We start from the raw sequence: 20,077 nt of genomic DNA on the forward strand, positions 1-20,077 counted from the left end.
CCGTGCCCCCAACAACCCCCAGAGCCCCCCCCCCCCCTGCCCCGACGTGTCCCCCCGCGGCCCGGTGGGGGGGGGGGGCCCCGCCCCCGAAACATTGGTGGACTTTGCTCTTTGCTGCTCATCCTTGGTAGTTCGCGCGACCCGCTGTCATCTCCTGGAGGTGGTATTCTACATATGCTACCGCACCACATGTGCACTAACAGTACGAAGATCGCATGGCGGTGGTGAGTGTGCATAATCCCCGAGTTGCTAAAAGATGGGTTTACGTTATATTCGAAACCCTTTACGTGTCATTATAGACGCTTCTTTGAGAGAGTAATTTAGGGCCACGCTCAACTACCTACTTGTTATAGTACAGTAAGTCTAGCATTACCGGGAACATCAACGGGGTTTGCGAGTAGTCTAGATGCGGAGGATTGGGGTGTATTCGCCTTAAAATCCCTACTATCGAGTAGCAAAAATCTCGGACAGAATCGTCTATCGGACCGCATTGCGCACCACTAAGTATACACTAACCACCTAACCTTAGCTAGGTAGATTTCTGGGCTGGTACAGACAAGTGAAGCGGTGTTGAAAACGCCAGTGAGTAAGTAGGTACGTTGCTACCCCTGGTGCATTCTGCCGCACAGGCTGATTATCAGTTGCTTATAGTACAGTACATGTATACAGTCCCTGGATGCAACGATATTCCCCGGACGCTACGCCTATGAGTGACCTAGTGCGCAGATAGTGCGGTATTGACGTCCCCGTCTCGGCCCTTTGGAGCTCTTAAAATGAAACCGGGGTTCCTGGACGTTGTCAGTCCGCCCTGCCGGTTCTGCCTGTTGGTAGATCACGGATCTCCAACCGGAATCCTCATCTCATGGGCAAGGGGGGGATATCTACTGTTCTTTCTGCTCTGGCATCTCATAAGTAGGTACCTTTCCTTGCATGTACTTTTGAACTGATCAAACGATCTCATTCAGAGGATAGTTCTAGTAGGGATTTGCCTCCATAAAGAACACTAGGAGTCAACAACTAGTCGAAGAGGCTGATAAAGCCTTCATCGTGAGACGAGTCAGTATTAACACCTAGGTAGGCCGCCAAGGTAGGCCGCCATAACTGCAGGCAAAGGCCTGTGCGCACTTTAGTTCAGCTCAATGTGAATCTGATGGCAACGGGACGACATGCAGATAGACTAATCTCCGGCTACCTCGATTGAGGCCCACGTTCTTGGACTCTCGTTGCCATAATCCTGTAATTTGGTGATGTATGCGTAGGTAACCAATGCAGCTTGCGAGCATGATGACAAGCCACCCAGACTCGCAGCCCCAACCACTGATAAGAGGCTAAAGGGTATTCCAGCACCACATGTATCTTAAGCATATGTACATTGCCGGCTTTTCAGAATTGCGAGACCCGTATTTTCTAAGCTCGCTGCAATGGTGGGAGTAGAGGTGTAAGCAGTGTCGTGGTAACTACACCATAAGCATTTTGTAAGGGCGCCATCAAGATGGTCGTCCTACTGTATAACCCATATGGCAAGAGAAAGGGGATAGGAGAAGAAAGAACGCGAGTCATTCTCCCACTCCTAGCAGTCGTAGCAGAAGTTTTGCGTTACGCATAAGTGCCGTACTAACAGCACACATTGATGGGTGAGTGAATGGAACAATACACTTATTTCGCTCTAGACTTGGGAAGGGCAAGGGTATACACGAGCAGTGGATCATTTGGTGAAGCTTCGAGGAGAATAGCCTGCGCCGCACGCACTAGGTGTCTGAACTTGCATCCTGTAACTAACAATGAGAACCAGGGTACTGATATCATTCGGCCCTGTTCTGCGGAGCAAGTATCTAGCTGAGTTCCAAAGATGGAGACCGCATTAGCATGACAGTAGCAGCATCATGGCGTTTTCTGTACTGGTTCTGGGCTCAGGCTTGCCTACATCACCTCTCTTCTCTCGCATGCTTTGAATTATATACTCTTTCTCACTCTTTTCTGCTATCTCGACTATAATCTATCTCGTATGGACGCCCCATGAGCAAAGATCCTCGATGGCACCCCAAGACCCAAACGCGCCAACCGATACTAATGGCCCTAGTCTTCTGGTTGCTGCCATTGTCACACTTTCCATTTCCTCGCTGTCAGTCGCCTTGCGAACTTACGTTCGCGCTGGGATGACAAGGTCTTTTCAAATAGATGACTGGGTGATGCTAGCTGGTCTAGTAGGCACTCTCTATATCTCGAGTTTAATTTCGGTGCGCTAACCATTCATCTGGACAGGCTAACTTCACTGTATCATGTTCTTTCATCTTTGCAGGGTTCTCGTACGGCTTGGGTAGGCATAACCGGTCGCTTTCCCAGCGTGATGAGATTGAGGCCTTGAAGTACCAGGCGCTTGCAACTGCGTCTTACGTCTCCAACATGTGGCTGATAAAGTTGAGCATTGGTCTTTTCCTCTTCCGTCTAGCCGATCAGAGATATAAATGGATTTTGGGGATAAGCATTGTCGTCGTTGGGATTTGGAGTCTCACTTTATTTTTCTGGAATATCTTCCAATGCAGCCCTGTTCCAGCGCAGTGGGACTACACGATACTTGCACGCGACCCCGAATCTCATTGTGTTTCGGCAGATGAGATCGTAAATGCTGCCTATGCGCTCAGCGCGCTGACTATCTTGTCGGACTGGCTATACGCATTACTACCTATACCTATGATATGGCGGGTGAAGATGACAACCCAAGCAAAGATTTCGGTCATTGCTGTCCTCTCATTAGGAGTCTTCGCTAGTATCGCCACTATCATACGACTTAAGTTTTTGGCAGATATAACAGATGTGACGGATATCCTTCGTAAGTTGTCTTCTTCGTGACGTCCTTGCAAAAGCTTGAAATATCGTTGTTTTGGCGTCCTAGATGTTTACTGGTCGCTAATGGTGACGCATACGTTAGATGCAGGGACAGATGCAATGATTTGGACACTTGTTGAGCCGGGAATCGCGATTTCTGCTGCTAGCCTGGTGACCATTCGCCCACTTCTTCGCCGATGGAAGATAAGAGGTTTCACACATAGCGAACGTAGTCGTGGGACAGGCGCGCCGAGTCAAGACCAAAAAAGAGTGAGCAAAATGCCAGGTTTCGGTCCACAAGACGTGACGTTAGTCGATATTGAACTTGCACCTACACATGCCCTGTCGCCCGCCGTGGGAATACCGACACCGAAATTCACTGCACAGAAGATATCGCAACTACCCAAGGTTCTCGCCCCGGCGCCAGACAGATACGACTGGGAACACTCATCAGCTTTCCGTGATCAAAGTAGCAAAAAGGGAGAAGCGAAGAGCGAGACGTTCATTATTGACAGCTTTGAGTCCCCGTCATCGGTATCAGACGCCCACATAACGGGCACATGGCTCGACCAAGAATCTGACAGCTCTTCCATAGAGCTTACCGGACCTGGTAATGCGAGCCGGTATCCGCGGTCATGACATTGGTGCGGTGGATTGATGACAAACGAAAAGAAGAAACACATGCCAATTTATAGACACGTTCTGCAAAGAAAATTACGTCTCATTATGAGGATATAATTATCCGCGTCGCAAACGGCCATTATTCGCTTGATGCTTCTCTGTTTAATAGACGCGGACGACGGTATCACAGCGGTGTTATGATTATGTAAAAAATTGTGTATAAAAGGCTGGATAGAGGGATCAGGGGGGTCAAGAGGCTAAGGGATTTTTCAGGTAGTTGGGTTTAATAAAGGTTGATGAGAATCTCGCGTCATCAAAATCTGGGATAGGGCGGATGATAGGCTAGCTTAATTGAGTCTTGTTGGTTCTCGGATAAGCCTGACTTAAACATGTAAATATTTGAACTGGAACGCTTCACACAAGAGTTGACTACACACTCATCCACCTTTCTAAGCAGACGTGAAGGCGTTTGGGATAATGCGTATCCATTATCTGCAAAAGTCAGCATGGCATACTACTTTACTCATCCCTAGGCGTAGGATGATTGAGTTGCTCATACTGAAGCAGTCCCCCTAGATAATGTAGCAACCCTCTTTGTTTAACAGAGTTGTTACTGCATCTATGAGTAGGGCAAGGTGGGACTGTTCACTTTCACCGTTTCCTCAGATGGAGAGATGATTTTCTCAGTGGACCCATATTGACGATACGGCTAGACTGATCCGGGCACGAAGCGGATAGAGACAGGAAAATGTGTGCCGTGAAAGTTTATGACATCCTCAACTATATTGTGGATTGATTATCAGCGGCGCGCATAATGTCTTCGATGTTGGGGTCCCATTCATCCTCGTCTTCACATGGAGGCGCTAGCACAAATTTGCCAAAGACTTGACCCATGCCATACGCAAACCCTGCTGTCTCTTCTGCGGTCTCCACATTCTCCTTTTGCTCGATAATCGTTGCAGTTGTCAAGAAGTCGGTTTCTGTTTCCATCCCCAGGTTGAGTGTGGTACCGCCCCAGTCAAGTTCAACTTTGCCAGATTTACGCACATTGAGTCTCCCTATAAATCCTCCTTCAGCTGGAAGACCTGCGGACCTACCAGGAGTTGCTGCAACGCCGTCCTCGAGCTTTATCTTTGAGCCAATATCGGTCGACACGATATCGATTGTTTCGGGTTGCCCATCGAGGCTCTTTGAGGGTTTGGTCAGAGGTGGAAGGATAGGTGGCAACTGGAAGATGAAGAGTTGATCATCCTTTCCTTGACCTTCTTCGCTCTCAGCTGGAGTAGTGAGGCTGAGACTACGTAATAATGCCTCCACATCCATCGTCGAGTACATGAATTCTGGGTCCTCAGCTATCTTCTTCTCTTTGCGTCTTACCTTCTCGGTATTGACATCTGTAGCTAGACCTTGTTCATCCAGAATGGGCTTCTTCTTTACTTCCGGAGAGGGAGGTGCTTTCGGGGCCTCTGGAATATCGGCCATATCAACATCGACACCGTCCTCTTCTGTGATTGGCTCGGTCTTAACGTGCACTTGGTTCTTTGGCGCCGCATGCCATACTTCATTGTCGTTATTCATTCCGATGTCTCGAGGGTCTCCAACAGGTGCGTCAACAAACAAGTTCCCTTCTTCATCAGATTCCTGTCGGTCCTCTGCCTCGAGCTCGGCCTGTGTCTTGACCTTAACCTCGGGGTTTTGATGCAAGGTTCGATGTATACCAATGGGTAGGTTACCCGCAGACTTTTGGGTATAACGGTTTGGCTGGTACAGCAGGGAACCGTCTGCGGCGTGGCCATCTGTGAGACCGTTTAGAAGGTCGATGTTGACTCTAGATTCATGCTCTCGCCTAGGCTGGTAGCGAATGCGGTTCTCTGAATCACGTGTAAATGCATCCCCTTTTCCAAAACCTGAGCTAGTTGCCCACCCACCGCGGCTGGCATCTGTCTTTACGCTCTCTGCATGCGAATTAGTCCATAAAACAAGAAGACGGGCGCGCATAAGACGCACCTGATGCTATGGCAGAGAATGGTCCGCTTGCTGTGACAGTGCGTCTTATCAGACCTCGCGACATGCCTCCCCTTCCCCGTCCCCGCCTTGCTCTACGCTCTTCTGCCCGCAGCTCACGCTCCTCTGCTTTTATCTTGGAAGCTAGATCGCGACTTCTGTCTTCCTCGAGCCTCTTACGCTCAGCCTCATCTCTTCTGACATTTTTCGGCTTGAAGCGGCTAGTACCTCGTGATGATGTAGCTGGTGTCTGCGAGGTTCGTAGACCAGTAGGTGTAGATCGACCACTTCCCAGGGGAGCCTCTGTCTTGCTGCGGTGGTCTAGAGCATTGTCATTGATGTGTGAAGACGTCTCCGATGAGGGCACTGGGTCATCTGAAGATGGTCTTGGCGCAGTGCGATGGGAGGCACCGAGGGCTCTGCCACCTCCGCCTCTAGTGCCTCTTCCAGCCTTCTCACCTCCACGCGATCCGGGAGGCATTTTTTATAACATCAGGCTAGATATAATAGTGGTTATAAATTTGAGATTCCCTTGAAAGGGCTGGGTGTAACTCATAACATTGTAGACTACCGGTAGAACAAAAAAGTTTATGGTGGGGATACAGAATGCGCGGGACGTTGGTGGGGCACGACATATACAAGTAGATAGGTACACTACCTAAGTCCCTGAGTAAGTACCTATGTATATACTAGGTACTTACTGTGTACCTACACAGGTACCTACATGTATGTAGTTGGCCAAGTATCAAATACTGTAGGTACTCACATAGGCACAGTATTGAATCTTGACTATTACCTACCTAGGCTAGGTAGCTAGATACATAATGTAGGTACCTGTCTATTACCTTACTACTAGCTATGTATGGCAGATTTCGCGGGTGACTTGGTGTTCATTGTGCTGAAAGGAAATAAACTATACACATGCGTTTTGGATGGTTATTTGCTCCTTTGGATTCTCAAGCATTATCTAGCAATGTTTTGATGAAATTGTCCTATCCAAGCAATTCTCTAGCAAATCAACAACGTTGGTCGTCGTTCCATGTAGAGAGGTAGGCAGGGTAAGAGGTACATATTACATATATCAAATGTCGAAAAAACTGTAGCCCTTCTATGTGTGAAAGCAGTCTCTTTATATGTTTAGGAATCCATCATCGGATGCACATCAAGGCCGCCTCGCCAAATTCTCGCTCGAGGCTTCCTTCCTGGAGCAGCATGGAGCCAATCCAGTTGCGTCCAGCTTCCACGTTAGCTGCGCCAAACTTGACAATGACGCAGCCGCGAACACTGGCTGCGGACCATAGTAGATTAGACTCTCGCTCCTGTGCGAGTCTTGTTGCCCGCCAGATTTCTATGGGTAACTGAGGAGTTGCTGCCTCTTTCTGACGGGTCTCTGCACTTCGAAAGTCGCGAGCACCCAGTCTTGGTAACACAGTAAACTCGGAGAGGAAGAAATCGCCGAGTTTCTTCATCTTTGGGCCGCGTAAGATGAGGGTACCCACGACGGCATGCTTGTACATGGACTCCTGGAGAGTCTGTAGCTGAGTGGATCGCTCTTTGTCATCAAGAACGATGGCATCGCGCACGAGGAGCCGAGGCCTGGAGAGCTTCGGAGCTTCAGACGCCCATATCTCATTACGACCTACCCATCGTGTCAAGCTCCAGTTCTCACCTCGAGCTGAACGACCATGAGTGACCCAGTCTAGCAAGCATAAGGACGCACCAAAGGCAACGTTGAATGTTTGGATCTGCTCGTACACGCTGTTCTCGAAAGGCTGTACGGGGTCCGGAAGCAGGCAGAGTGCAGCGTGGCTCTTGAGCTCCACTTGTAATGTTTGTCTCGTGACCACATGGGGACTGCTAGATTGGAAGATCTTGGTATGGCCCTGGGTCACAATGCTGAGTTTTGCCCTGGGCCGGACTTCAACAGAGAGGTTCACTTGATCACCTCCGACGAGGCCGCCTCCGTAGGAAAGGAGGAATACTAGGACGCTTGGTTGATCCGTCTTGGGCGATGGCGAGATGAGCTTTAGCGGGTATTGGTAGCTAATGTGCTCAAGCGTAGACAGATGATTTGGTAAAAGATCAACGATGATGCATCCCTCCCCAGCAGACGATGAAGACTTTGGAAAAGGAGATTCCATGGTAATATTGGCTTTCAGGGAGAGAGTGTGTGTGCTCTTTGGGGGCCTCAGGCCATACCTACTGATAAGAATTTTGCAACTAGACTCTGCGGGACAAGAAAGTAACCTTTTTCAACCAGCTCCAAACACATGAGTAGATGTCAGAACGGATTTTCCCCTTTGAAAAGGACTTGTCCCAGAACATATCACGGCTTCGCGTTGACAAAAAGTCACGGAGGAAACAGCTAGACTCAACTACCTCTTGTCCACATCTATAAAGATAAGCAATTGCTGTATGAGGCTACCATTACAAGTGAAGCACGATCTTCTAAATACTCGCGGCATGTAAGGCAGAACTTCGGTGATTTACGAACCTGCATAGTAGTGAAAGAGAGCGAGTGACTGTAGCCAAATAAGTGGCTTGTTGAATAGGGTAGCTACCGTACCTATGTAGGTAGAATTGAAGAGGGATTCCAGGGCTGCCAAGCCATAAGTACTCATACCCACTAGGTAGGTACCTAGGTATTCTTATATACCCTTGCGGTGCCTCCCTAGCAGGTACATAATCATATACGTACATCATTAGGTATATGTCCTCGACTAGGTACGCCTACATCGAGTAAGTACTTCACAGATACCTACCTACTTAGGTATGTATGTATGGTGCCAAATACCGCCCGTAGTAAGAAAAGTACCTAGGTCTGCTAGGTACGCGGACGCTGTTCAAGCACATACTGAAAGCCTGTAAGTATACACGCACGTAAGTGGCACCTACCCATTGTGATACGTACATGTATGTATATCTGCATGGTCCTGGTACTTATAGATACCTACATCATGGATGTGGATGATTGGCGCTACTTCCCTGCTCCCTACTACGTAGGCAGGTACTATCTAGCTCCACGCGTTTAATCTGTTTGGATTTCTCCCCACTATGTACATACGCAGTCTACAGCACTCAGATTCAGCGAACACACGCGCCTAGCTCCCATCCTCACCACCACACCACACCACACCATTCCGCATCGCAGCCACCACCACGCTCGCTCTTCTAACCTTCTCCCCCCTCCCCCTCGTGGACTCTGGCATCGCCTCTTTGGCAGGATGTTCCTGTCGCCTTCACTGTAAACCCAAGTTACGGTCCCGATTGCCTCTCATGGAGACCTCTGATAATAACGCGAGCGAGTCGCCCGCGCCGCGCCGCTCTGGACGCGCTAGAGTCGCTCCTCAGAAATTCAGCCCAGACCCGCGTCCGTCGCAGAGTGAACATGCTTCCTCATCGAAGCGCAAGCGTGGCCAAGACAATGGCGACGATGTCGAGAACGAGAACGAGGAATCAGAAGGTTCAGACCAGGATGCGCTGACGGATGAGGAGCGCGACGAGGACAACGATATTGACGATGTTGACGCCGATGATGAACCGCCCCGGCGATCCAAAAAGTCGAGGTCTGGTCAGACTTCACGTTCCAAAAAGCCAGCAGCAAAACGTACTAAGATCAATGGTACTGCACCAACTACCACTCATGGTCCTCTGAGTGTTCCTGCCGTGAAGCTGCCAAACCGGCCGAAGAAGACTACGAGCAAAGTTGCTCCGGCAAGCCTCGCACGACGCGATAATAACGATCTTTACTGTGAGAGCCGCCTCTGATAACTAATATATCTCTCTTTCAAGCTGATTCATTTGCTGATATCTTCTTAGCTGAAGTATTCGGGTCTGGCAACAATTCTGATGATGTAGCCGGACATTGGTTCCAGCGCTACCAGAACGATGACACGAAAGCCATGACCGAACTAATCAATTGCGTCCTTCTCGCCGCTGGGTGCGAACAGCAGCTTACTGAAGACGACATAGGGGACCCCGAAAACTCTGCAAATAGGTTGACGGAGCTTGAAGAAGCGTATGAACAGGTACAGAATACTTCTCCCCCAAGCCTCGAAAGCGCCTATGTTGATCTTGCCTGATAGACTAGTATCTCTGACTACCCGCTTATTTCGAGAACGAAAAGCAGCAAAAATTTCCGTGAGCTGCTTGTTGGGTTTTTTGACTCTCTTATCACTTTAGTTCACCAGACCGATGTCATATACAAAGACGAGGAATTTTTAGAGAACATACAGCGATGGGTTGGAATCATGTCGTCTTCGGCGCTTCGACCTTTCAGGCATACGGCGACAACAGTGGCTTTATCCATGCTCACGTCGTTGATCAACGTGATGAAACAACTCGACGAAAGAATCACGAGATTCAACCAGTCCTTACAGACAGAGTCCAGCCGGCGTGGGAAGAACAAGGGACTAATGGATGATACCCAAAGAGCAGTGGAATCTTCCAAGGCAAACCGTGAACTTCTCGATGCTAAAGTTAAGGACCTTTTTGATATTGTTTTCGTCCATCGCTATCGTGATATTGATCCCAAGATTAGGGCAGAATGTATTGAAGCTCTTGGGACGTGGGTCTGCAATTTACCAACAGTGTATATGTCACCGGAATACTTGCGGTACTTAGGATGGCTGCTCTCCGATGTCAATGTCACAACCCGTCTGGAAGTTCTGAAGCAACTCGCGAAGGTACTGAAGAGAGATGCCGAGAAGCTGGCCCACTTCATTGATAGATTTCGACCGCGACTTGTCGAGATGGCAACTCGGGATTCTGAGGTCTCAGTGCGTGTTGCTGCCATAGCTGTTGTCGATGTTTTGCGGGGTTCTGGAATGCTGGAACCGGAAGAGGTTGACTCGATCAGCAAATTAGTCTTCGACTCCGAAATCCGTGTCCGTAAAGCAGTCGTTGGCTTCTTCTCTGAGTTGGTGCAAGAGTTTATCGATAACAAAATTGACGAGATTGGTGGGAACGATTTACTGGATGAACTTTTTGGAGATCAAGAAGATGACGATTTTGAGTCGGTCAGAAAGGATTGGATCAACATCAAGGCCTTGGCAGAGAATTTGGCAGCTTATGATTCCCAGCTAGATGCTGAGCAGGATGAAATAAGACATGGATTGGATGTGGCCGCCGATGTAGCGAATGCGGCTATGCCCGAAAGTCGAGTTTCTTTGGCGGCGCAGGCCCTGTACGAGAAAATGCCAGAAATTTCCAATTGGCAGGTGGTAGCTGGTTATCTCCTATTCGACCATACCACCAGTTCAAAATCTCGATCGTCGAAGAGTAATTCAGCGGAGGTTGCTGTTAAGAAGACAGTAGCGCCGGAACCTCGGGAAGAAGCTATATTACTCGAAGTCCTTGCTACCGCAGTAAAGGAAAATCTTGCGCCGTCAATGGAGCACGATAGAAACAAACGACGGCATCATAGGCTTGACCATGATGCCCAGGAAGACGCTGGACTACAGCTTGCTGGGTTTATACCTCGTTTGTTGAATAAGTATGGCTCTGACCCAGCTATGGCTGCTACCGTCCTTCGGTTAGAGCATTTCCTGGATTTAGAAGTCTTTCAGCAGCTTCGGCAGAACTCGGCCACGTATAATCAGCTACTCGAAGAGATAGCTACCCAATTTAACAGGCATGTTGACCAAGCTCTTCTAAACGAAGCGGTCGCATCTCTCCTGCATGCCCGGCAGTATTATGAATTAGAAGAACTGGTTGATGGTAAGATGGCAGGACTCTGGGAAGATTTAATCAATTCACTGCGAAGCGTAGACAAGATCTGCGAATTGTCCCTCCGGGGTAACCTCGACAGGTTGACGCTCACAAGTTTAAGCCAGACTTTGATGAAGATTAGCAAGTTGGTTACCATCTCAGACTGCATCGATGTGCTGGAAGCCCCTGGAACATCCATCGACTCAGAACAACCACCCATCAAGATCCTAGTTGGAATTGTCGCCCGAGGTCGCCTTACAGAACCAGATGATGAACTAGATGACCCCGAGGACGAAATTGTGGCCTTTGCCATCAAGTCCTGCCTTTTCTATTTCATGTGGAAAGTGCAGCGATTACGGAAAATCATCGATAACGACGAAGATATACCTAATGATGACATAGACAAATTTGTTGTCTTACGCAAAGACCTGATTAATAATCTCATCCAGACCTTCTCATCGCGTGGATTCAACGATGATCTCCGTTTGTATGCCGTCGGGGTTGCCTGTGACATCACTCAACTTTTCATCTTTTTGAGGCCGCATACAGACGGGCCTAAAGCAGGTAAATATAAGACGCTACGTCCCTTACTGGATGAGATGCCAGCAGGCCTGATCACGCAGGAGATTATCCCAATACTCGACGCTGCGGAGAGGGCTTATGCAAAGCGCATAAAGAAGACACTCAATGACCCCGCGGACGACGACGAACCCCTTGATGATGAACTGCCGCCTGAAGACGATGAAGAGGAAGAGTTGACGGAGCAGGAGCGTTTTGCCGCCGAGTTGAAAGCGGAGAAGATTCTCTGCGAGCTAGCCGCAAAGCTGGTAATGGCTATTCTGGCCAAAACTATCGACAACAACGGGCCAGACGCCGGTAAACTTAGGAGGCGACTGCATCGGAATAAAAATAAGCTCGGGACAAATTTCAAGGACGTGGTCTCGTACCTAGATGAGGACTACCTACGCGAGTTGCAGGGCGGGAAAAGAAAGGCTACGGCTAGGAGCAGAGGAAAAGAAGCTCCAAAAAAGCCGGTCCTGAGTACAGAAATCGTTGTCGACAATGACGAAGACGAAGATGACCCTTTCGAGGAGGTAGAGCCTGAGGAAGGCACGGCTGAAGATCTCAGGCGTCGCGAGTTATTAGATGATCCTATCGAGGATGATGAAGAAGAGCCTCCCGCGACTAATCAGGTAGAAGAGGACGATGAAGTAATCGGTGATTAGCTGTGCCTTTGACGGCTACCGATTTGTTTTTTTTTTCTTGCTAGATGGCTGGGGATGATTGGGCGCTAGAGGTGCTCCTATATCTAGCATTACCCGTACTTCCAGAGGAGGGTTGCACTAACAAAATCATGGAGATGATTATGGATCGGGGCGGCATGTATGATTTAGGTGTCTTGTTACGAAAGCTTTCCTAAAAGATTCTTAACATGCGTAGTGCTTTCATACAATACCAAGTGTTTTTCTTCATCATCTCTATTTCTTTCCTCCTAATAAAGTATTCCGTGATGTTGTCTCTCTCTCGGAAGGTCTGGAAACTACTCAAGAGCAACAGGCTTCCAGGTTTTGTTTCTTGTGTAATGTACGAACAATCCAATGCCACACCAAGGTTAGGTAGTTGTAACTCTTGAATAAGTGATTACTATTTATGAATTAGGTATTCGATATAAGTTTTAGCTTTCATAGAACGCTAGGCGTTTGAGATGTTGATGGACATTTGTGTAATGACTTCTCAAATGCTGTACTAGCCTTTGAGTAAACCTGTTTCATATGTATATCTAGAAGTACTCGGTATTTCTTCTTTATACACCCCTGAAGACACGTTTTATGACTCTAATTCCTTAACCCCTTGTGTGCGCCCACCAATACCTCATAGTGATTCTGCATGCAATTGCCCTTCGATGTTGTCTTGAACGGTCTTAGGTTTCAATAATCCATCCGGCTACTATATAGGCCTACTCAAGTACAGAACCTGGAATATATATTTCGAGACATGAGTATACTCACGTGGTCGGGCAACTCTTTATTGAGACCCTCCCCAATTCCGGATTTCATGGTACATTCTCCCGCTGTTTCAAAGAAGTTCTAGGAAGATCATAGCGCTCCGTATATGCCTGCTAGCTTGGTGGGCGGCTAGGTAGAAGTTAGGTCAATATCTCGGTAAATTCCATGACTAGAAACAATCCCCTCCCCCTATGAGAGCAATCAAGATATTTGAAGCTCTTTAGTCGGGCAACTTGTTCTTTCCCGATGCTCCATCACTTGTTTCTCATATTAGACAGCCTTCAACAGTACAAGGGTATATAAGAGTAATTATAGACAAGTACAGTACAAACAGCAACAGTTGAGCCGAAAAGCATCCCATTCCTTCAAATAGGCGGCACCGCGCTTTTATGAGTATAAAGAGGGGGAAAAAAAAAGAACCAACAAGTAGCCCATTTAAAGGAACCTAATTTAATGGTGAGTCGAGTGTGAAAGAGTGGATCTTGGTCCCAAAGAGCCCAAATACCCTCGCCCATCGACGGCCCTCGCCAGCGTCTGCGCGTTGCGGATCAGGCTCCCGTAGGCTCACACCGTACTGCCGAATACAGCATGAAAATGGTTTATTTGACAGTCCAACCCCATTATGGCCCTTATTCTTTATGTCGTCAGTTTTTCGTTGCGAGTATGGATAATCGACACACACTGGCGAGCTTGGGGGTGGTTGGTTGGCTGCCACGCGTCGCAGGTTTGTGATTTGTTGATTCTGCTCGTGCCGCTTCAGCTCTTCGAGATTGCCCCATAGCCTAAAGAGTTGTTCACGAAGGGAGCTTAGAACATCTGGATCTTTTCGGAGACTAAATATATGTAAGTATAGACTAATTCTAAAGAGGATCGAATACCGGACGTGAGGTCTTTGAGGCGATTCTCTGGACAGGTAAACTTACTCGCAAGCGTCCAAGCCGGTTAGCAGCTGCCCCTCGACGTTGTTGACAACTGCCCAGAACTTATTGTTCTCTCCTTTCGATTTCGGATCTGCATCCTCGAGTTGTAGCGCAAACCGCCACTCCCAGATTTTCTCCCCCCAACCCTGGGTAAGGGAGTCGTTGTCGCCGTCAGACCCCGAGTCTGAATCGCTGCTGCAGTCAGAAAGCACGTCATACTCAGTGCTCGCGCGCCAGGTTGCGAAACTTTCTAATTTGGGTGGACGAAAGTCAACAACACGGACGTTAGTACGATAGTTAGCACATGTGAAAGGGAGTGTCAACGTCACTTCCTCGCCCTCCACTGTGGTCTTCCAGAGTACCGGATCAACTATGGAGGAGACGGCGGTCGTGGGCTGTTCACTGTGTTCACATCTGACTAGACCATGTTTAGTACTGGTCATAGGTGAAAACGGTTAGGCTACCCACTGAGATCATTCAAGCCGAGTCGCTCCTCAGCCTGCTTATCTAGTTCCTCGACTTCCTTTTTTGCAGCCGCTCGCTTCTGGGTCCGTCGTTTCTTCGAATTCAGCTTTGGTGTCTCACTGTTTTCTGCCGTCCGCTTCATACCTGCATCTTCTGCACGCGCATTTTCTGCAAAGCTATTCATTTGTTTTTTCTTGAGATTCTCATAATCTTTTTTTCGCCGAATGGCATCTTTGAGACGCGGGTCACAATCGTCTCTTCCTTGCCATTTCAAGACGTCGATTTGCCGGTGGGCGAACTCGCCGCCAGAGTGTAATGTACCTTCCAGGTTGAGACCATTTTTCCCAAATTTGATGCGTAAATTTCGAATCCGAATCCATTGATCTAACTGCACTTCTGACTTGACTTGAGAAGCATGCGGTTCGAAACAGGTAATTTGCATTGAGCGTTTTCCAAAGGGGCCGGCCCATTTGGTTGCTGTGTGATAATCTGTAGTGAGGTAGCCATCCTGGTCTCCCAGCGCTTCCAGCTGCTGAGCACCATCCCAGGAGAACTTGTGGAAAGCACTGTTCTCGGTATAATCTGATACCCAGAAAGTGGCCTTGTCCATCTGATCAAATGGTGCCTTCACTACATTTACAATGATGTCGCAGAACTGGTGGTCTACGACATTTTCTAGCTTGCAGAATTTGTCTTTTGCGCGGGCCGATTGATCAACACGATTCTGGAAGGTTTCCTTATCCGGAATTGACTTTTTGTTGGTGAAGTGATACAAGCAAGACACATACTCGTGGTCTTGCGCGCCAAGGGCTCGAACATGCTGGGGAGACTGAAGAGCACCTTCGGCAGACTGTGGCGGCTCAGGGATTTCTAAAGCTGAGTAGATGTAGAACGTCGTTGTTTTGTTAGCGATTAATGATATGGTGTCACGATACGACTGGACCTTGACCGAGTGAATGACTAGGACATCTCCAGCTGTAGGCCTGGGCATTTCACCGGGTTGACGAAATATGCTAATGGAAAGGCCAACTTGGTCGTATTCTACCGATTTATCGTAAATAGTGATTGTACATTTGTGATCTTCAGGGTGTCATATGTACCAAGTCAGATGCTAGGTTCGGTTTGGGATGGCTAGATCACTACGGTAGAGCTCTACGGTAGGAGTACTCACGATTTCCATTCGTCGGGATGGGAACTTGGTAATCCTTTACCAAGCCCATGACGCTGATGAGTCGGCCTATAGGCACCCTCCCAGCAAGTATATCCACGATGCTTGTGTATCTCGAAGGCAGCTCCCTGTTCCGACTTGCAAACTGCCCTGCGCTCGAAGGTTGGTAGACAGCCATGCTGCAAGTCGACGGGAGTACGTGGTCACGCAGAGATGACGCGTGTGGTTTGGTTGCGATGATGTTTTGCAGGTGTTTTTATTGATTGAAAGCCACTATTCTGGACCTATTTGAGGTACGCGTTGTGAGGTGGTGAGGTTGTAAGAGGTGTAACCTACGGTACCTACCTAGGTACGCATTAATGATATCGGTTTTAACGATACTACCGGTAGCATAGGCGTCGGGCAGGTGATTCGCGCCCAGTAGATGCATAAGTTCCTACCTACCTAGGTAGGTACTTTAGGTAAGAACTTACCTACCTATAGGTATGTCACCGTAGATATTTAATGTAGGTATCTGCTTTGCACCTACCTACGACCTTGGTTCAATGGATTTTTCAATGGATTTGAGTGGCCACTTTTATGTTGTACAGTATTAGTATACATGTCTTTTCAGGTGATTAATTGGCTTGTGCGCACTACCCCTCCCCCTCATCCTCCTACTCGCAAGGAGTAATACGCATGCGGTGGTAGATGTATAAGTAGTAGGCTCGGAGCTCAAGGAGGATGGAAGAATGAATCAGGTGGCATATTCTTGGCATATCGTACCGACCCATCACAAGCTATCATGATGATGGATCTGCTGAATAAGGGCGACCTGTCATAATGTGCTTGCATCTTGTTCCATGTTACCTAGTCTAGTACCTAGTCTAGTACCTAGTCTAGTACCTAGTCTAGTACCTACCTACAAGTAGGTACTTCCTTTGCAGCATGGAGAGAGACCTGAGATAGGTACACACCTTATTTACTGTAGGTACATGGTAGGTACCTGCCTTTTATCGCTTTGGGCAATGCCTACATAGCTGGATGTAGGTATATATAATAATAATAAAAAATGAATAGGATAGTAGGTAGGTTATTCTACCTACATACCGTAGTAGGTAGGTAGAATGGCGCGGCCAGGGCCCGCCTCAGAGCTGCCGCTAGCAGGATGAAAGAACCAGGAAAGAACCACCGACCTAAACCATCCAATGCGAATTCCTGTGCTGTTTCCAGCACTCCAGCAGCAATTTCAACCCTCCCGCTAGAACCCCACAACCCGAACCTTCTCTCTGTACCTATAGAGTACGGTAGGTAGGCAGGTACCTACCTGCAACTGGCTGCTACCTAGTACCGTCTGTTTGAATTTTTCCTCGTCCGAATCTCTCCTCCCCTCTCCTCTCCTATCGACAACCGCCTCTTTTCTCTTTCTATCTCTCTCTGCTATTCTATTCCTCCCTTCCTCCCTCTCTCCCTCTCTTTCTTCCCTTTCCTTCCCCCACGCCTACCACTACTGTTCATTCATCAGCAACGCCGAAACCCCACGTCACCCTGAACCCTGCACGGCCGATTCCACACACTAGCGGGTTGGCTTGTCTGTCTGCCTGTCCATCCCATCTGGTATCGATACAGCAGCACAAGCATCTGACTTTCTTGGCACAATTTGATTTTGGGGTCGTCAAAACATATCACCCCGCCCTGTGACTACTCTTCCTCCTCTCCGCCAAAAACAACACCACCCTTAGATAATACGACTTTCACCATCCCTACCCAGCGTCTGTCATCGACAGCCCAGCCATCGTCACCATGTCTGACAAATACATCCCCGAGCATCGCCGCAACCAATACAAGGCGAAAAGCACATTCAAGCCCGACGAGCTGCGTCGTCGCCGCGAAGAGGCCCAGGTCGAGATCCGAAAGGCCAAGCGAGAGGAGAATCTAGCCAAGCGTCGAGGCATCGGTACAGGTGCTGATCGTCCCGGCGCCTCGCTCGGCGCAGCCCCCGACAGCGATGATGACACCGCTCCCACCGAAAGTCAAGTAAGTTCACCCATCTCGCATACCGTCTCGCGCCTTTGTTTTCGTGCCAGTTTGTCAGGCTCTCCTTTCCCATGTCTCACGCAGTAGCTACATTGCCCAGTCCTTTCGTGTCATACAACACAAGCAACTGTTGCGCTTCGAGGGCAAGGCTTTTAAAAGCTGAAGCTCGCCCTGATTCTGTCCTTTTCCATTTGTTCTAAGACGCTATTGGCGAAATCGTTGGACATGCGCTCGATCTGACGTGTTTTCTTATCTAGCTCAATGAGGACCTACCTCAGATGGTCCAGGGTGTTTTCTCCGACCAAATAGATCTGCAGATCCAGGCCACCACCAAGTTCAGGAAGCTCTTGTCCAAAGAGCGCAACCCCCCTATCGAAGAGGTTATCAAGACAGGCGTTGTCACCAGATTCGTCGAATTTCTTCGATCTCCTCACACGCTGGTCCAGTTCGAGGCTGCCTGGGCTTTGACTAACATCGCCTCAGGTAGTGCCGCCCAGACCCAGGTCGTCATCGAGGCCGGCGCTGTTCCTATCTTTGTGGAATTACTTGCCAGTCCTGAGCCTGACGTCCGGGAACAAGCTGTTTGGGCTCTTGGAAACATTGCTGGAGATAGCCCTTCATGCCGAGACTATGTTCTGAGCTGCGGCGCCCTGAAGCCTCTACTCAATTTGCTCGGCGACAGCCGCAAGCTTAGCATGCTGCGAAACGCGACATGGACCCTCAGCAACTTCTGTAGAGGCAAGACTCCTCAGCCAGACTGGGTCACCGTGAGTGATCCTCCTCAAACTAGATGCAAACCAGATGAATATGCTAACAAGGCTTAGATCGCACCCGCACTTCCTGTCCTCGCCAAGCTTGTCTACTCTCTTGATGACGAAGTCTTGATTGACGCTTGCTGGGCCATTTCGTACTTGTCAGATGGGTCTAACGACAAGATTCAAGCAGTCATCGAGGCTGGCATTCCCCGACGACTGGTCGAGCTCCTTATGCATGCATCAACTAGTGTTCAGACGCCTGCACTTAGATCTGTTGGCAACATAGTTACTGGTGATGATGTGCAGACCCAAGTGATCATCAACTGTGGTGCTCTATCCTGTCTATTGTCGCTGCTCAGCTCTAACAAAGACGGTATTCGAAAGGAAGCTTGCTGGACCATTTCAAACATTACTGCTGGGAACTCACAGCAAATCCAAGCCGTCATCGACGCCAACATCATCCCACCTCTAATTCATCTGCTCTCCAATGGGGACTTGAAGACTCGGAAGGAGGCTTGCTGGGCCATCAGCAACGCTACAAGCGGCGGTCTTCAAAAGCCTGAGCAGATTCGATACTTGGTGACCCAAGGCTGCATCAAGCCTCTCTGTGACCTCCTCGCGTGCCCCGATAACAAGATTATCCAAGTTGCATTGGACGGCCTAGAAAATGTTCTCAAGGTGGGTGACCTCGACAAGCAAGCGGCTGGAGACGGCCCTGAATCGATCAATCGCTATGCCCTGTACATCGAGGAGTGCGGTGGTATGGAGAAGATTCACGACTGCCAAACGAACGCCAACGAGGAGATCTACATGAAGTCGTACAATATCATTGAGAAATACTTCTCCGATGATGAGGAGAATGCGGACGAGGGAATGAATGCCCAGGCGACATCCAATGGTACATTTGGCTTCGGCACTCAAGGTACTACCACTCAGGGTGGTTTCAACTTTGCCAACGGCGCCGACTCGATGGACATGTAAGACACATGTGCGAAGATAGCCACATGGATCTTTGACAACTCCAATCACACTCAGTCTGTCACCAAACATTTGACAGCAACCTGAGCAGTTCATAGTCACCTCCGCAGGCAAACTGCAAAGTCATAGCACTCATATCCCCACATCCACCCCCTTAGTTTTGCACAACACAGCAATGCCATACCCCAAACAACTGAGTCCCAGCACGAAATGGAGTTAGACGAGTTAATGAGGAGCTTAGTGATGCAGCCCAATTTGAGGAATTGCAGGCGCCTTGGTAGCTTTAAAGCTCCAGCGCAAGAAGAGAAAGCACGTGGAAGATTTATCGTTTAAGAGGGTCACTAATGGTAGCTTGAAAGCTCCAACCCTCGTCAGCAGCAGCAGCAGCGATAGCCGGGCTCGAGTAGATGACATCTCAGAGGCACAGGCTACGACGAGCTGAGCAAGTAGGTTTACACCTACTCAACAACGAACAGAAGTCGGCGTTGGAACTGTTTGTCCCAAGTGGGTAGAAAAACAGTGTTAGCAATTTGAGGGCGGGTCGACTCTACTACCGAAGTATTATGGCCAAGTGGTCATTTGATCCTCTATCACATGTAGTATAAGTTC

The 20,077-nt window shown here is 48.8% G+C and overlaps 6 protein-coding genes across 6 annotated transcripts; 3 read left to right on the top strand and 3 right to left on the bottom strand.

Annotated features, from left to right (window-relative positions):
• Positions 1–1,295: 1,295 nt before the first annotated feature.
• F5B22DRAFT_658467 (uncharacterized protein) lies at positions 1,296–3,465 on the top strand (the record flags this gene model as incomplete). The annotated part of the gene is made up of 3 exons (XM_047980123.1): positions 1,296–2,204; positions 2,263–2,830; positions 2,930–3,465. The coding sequence occupies exons 1-3, from the start codon at positions 2,034–2,036 to the stop codon at positions 3,463–3,465; spliced, it is 1,275 nt and encodes a 424-aa protein (XP_047835036.1). The 5' UTR covers positions 1,296–2,033.
• A 762-nt stretch (positions 3,466–4,227) lies between these two features.
• F5B22DRAFT_642683 (RNA polymerase III RPC4-domain-containing protein) lies at positions 4,228–5,932 on the bottom strand (the record flags this gene model as incomplete). The annotated part of the gene is made up of 2 exons (XM_047978160.1): positions 4,228–5,402; positions 5,455–5,932. The coding sequence occupies 2 exons, from the start codon at positions 5,930–5,932 to the stop codon at positions 4,228–4,230; spliced, it is 1,653 nt and encodes a 550-aa protein (XP_047835037.1).
• A 352-nt stretch (positions 5,933–6,284) lies between these two features.
• On the bottom strand, positions 6,285–8,005 carry F5B22DRAFT_590999 (UreD-domain-containing protein). Its single transcript, XM_047973833.1, has one exon. It carries the CDS (start codon positions 7,590–7,592, stop codon positions 6,600–6,602), a length of 993 nt encoding a protein of 330 aa, XP_047835038.1. The 5' UTR covers positions 7,593–8,005; the 3' UTR covers positions 6,285–6,599.
• Positions 8,006–8,483: 478 nt separating this feature from the next.
• Positions 8,484–12,878, top strand: F5B22DRAFT_591002 (uncharacterized protein). Its single transcript, XM_047973834.1, has 3 exons — positions 8,484–9,202; positions 9,271–9,479; positions 9,537–12,878. The coding sequence occupies exons 1-3, from the start codon at positions 8,728–8,730 to the stop codon at positions 12,384–12,386; spliced, it is 3,534 nt and encodes a 1,177-aa protein (XP_047835039.1). The 5' UTR covers positions 8,484–8,727; the 3' UTR covers positions 12,387–12,878.
• A 733-nt stretch (positions 12,879–13,611) lies between these two features.
• Positions 13,612–15,897, bottom strand: F5B22DRAFT_633734 (uncharacterized protein; the record flags this gene model as incomplete). The annotated part of the gene is made up of 4 exons (XM_047976881.1): positions 13,612–13,999; positions 14,090–14,504; positions 14,555–15,631; positions 15,723–15,897. 4 exons carry the CDS (start codon positions 15,895–15,897, stop codon positions 13,612–13,614), a joined length of 2,055 nt encoding a protein of 684 aa, XP_047835040.1.
• A 1,986-nt stretch (positions 15,898–17,883) lies between these two features.
• On the top strand, positions 17,884–19,588 carry F5B22DRAFT_355505 (importin alpha subunit). The gene is made up of 2 exons (XM_047971006.1): positions 17,884–18,502; positions 18,560–19,588. Exons 1-2 carry the CDS (start codon positions 18,014–18,016, stop codon positions 19,469–19,471), a joined length of 1,401 nt encoding a protein of 466 aa, XP_047835041.1. The 5' UTR covers positions 17,884–18,013; the 3' UTR covers positions 19,472–19,588.
• The last annotated feature ends 489 nt before the right edge of the window (positions 19,589–20,077 follow it).

The sequence above is a fragment of the Xylaria bambusicola genome (genome assembly GCF_022495145.1).
Source record: "Xylaria bambusicola strain CBS 139988 unplaced genomic scaffold F5B22scaffold_4, whole genome shotgun sequence".
In the NCBI taxonomy this organism is placed as follows: domain Eukaryota; kingdom Fungi; phylum Ascomycota; class Sordariomycetes; order Xylariales; family Xylariaceae; genus Xylaria; species Xylaria bambusicola.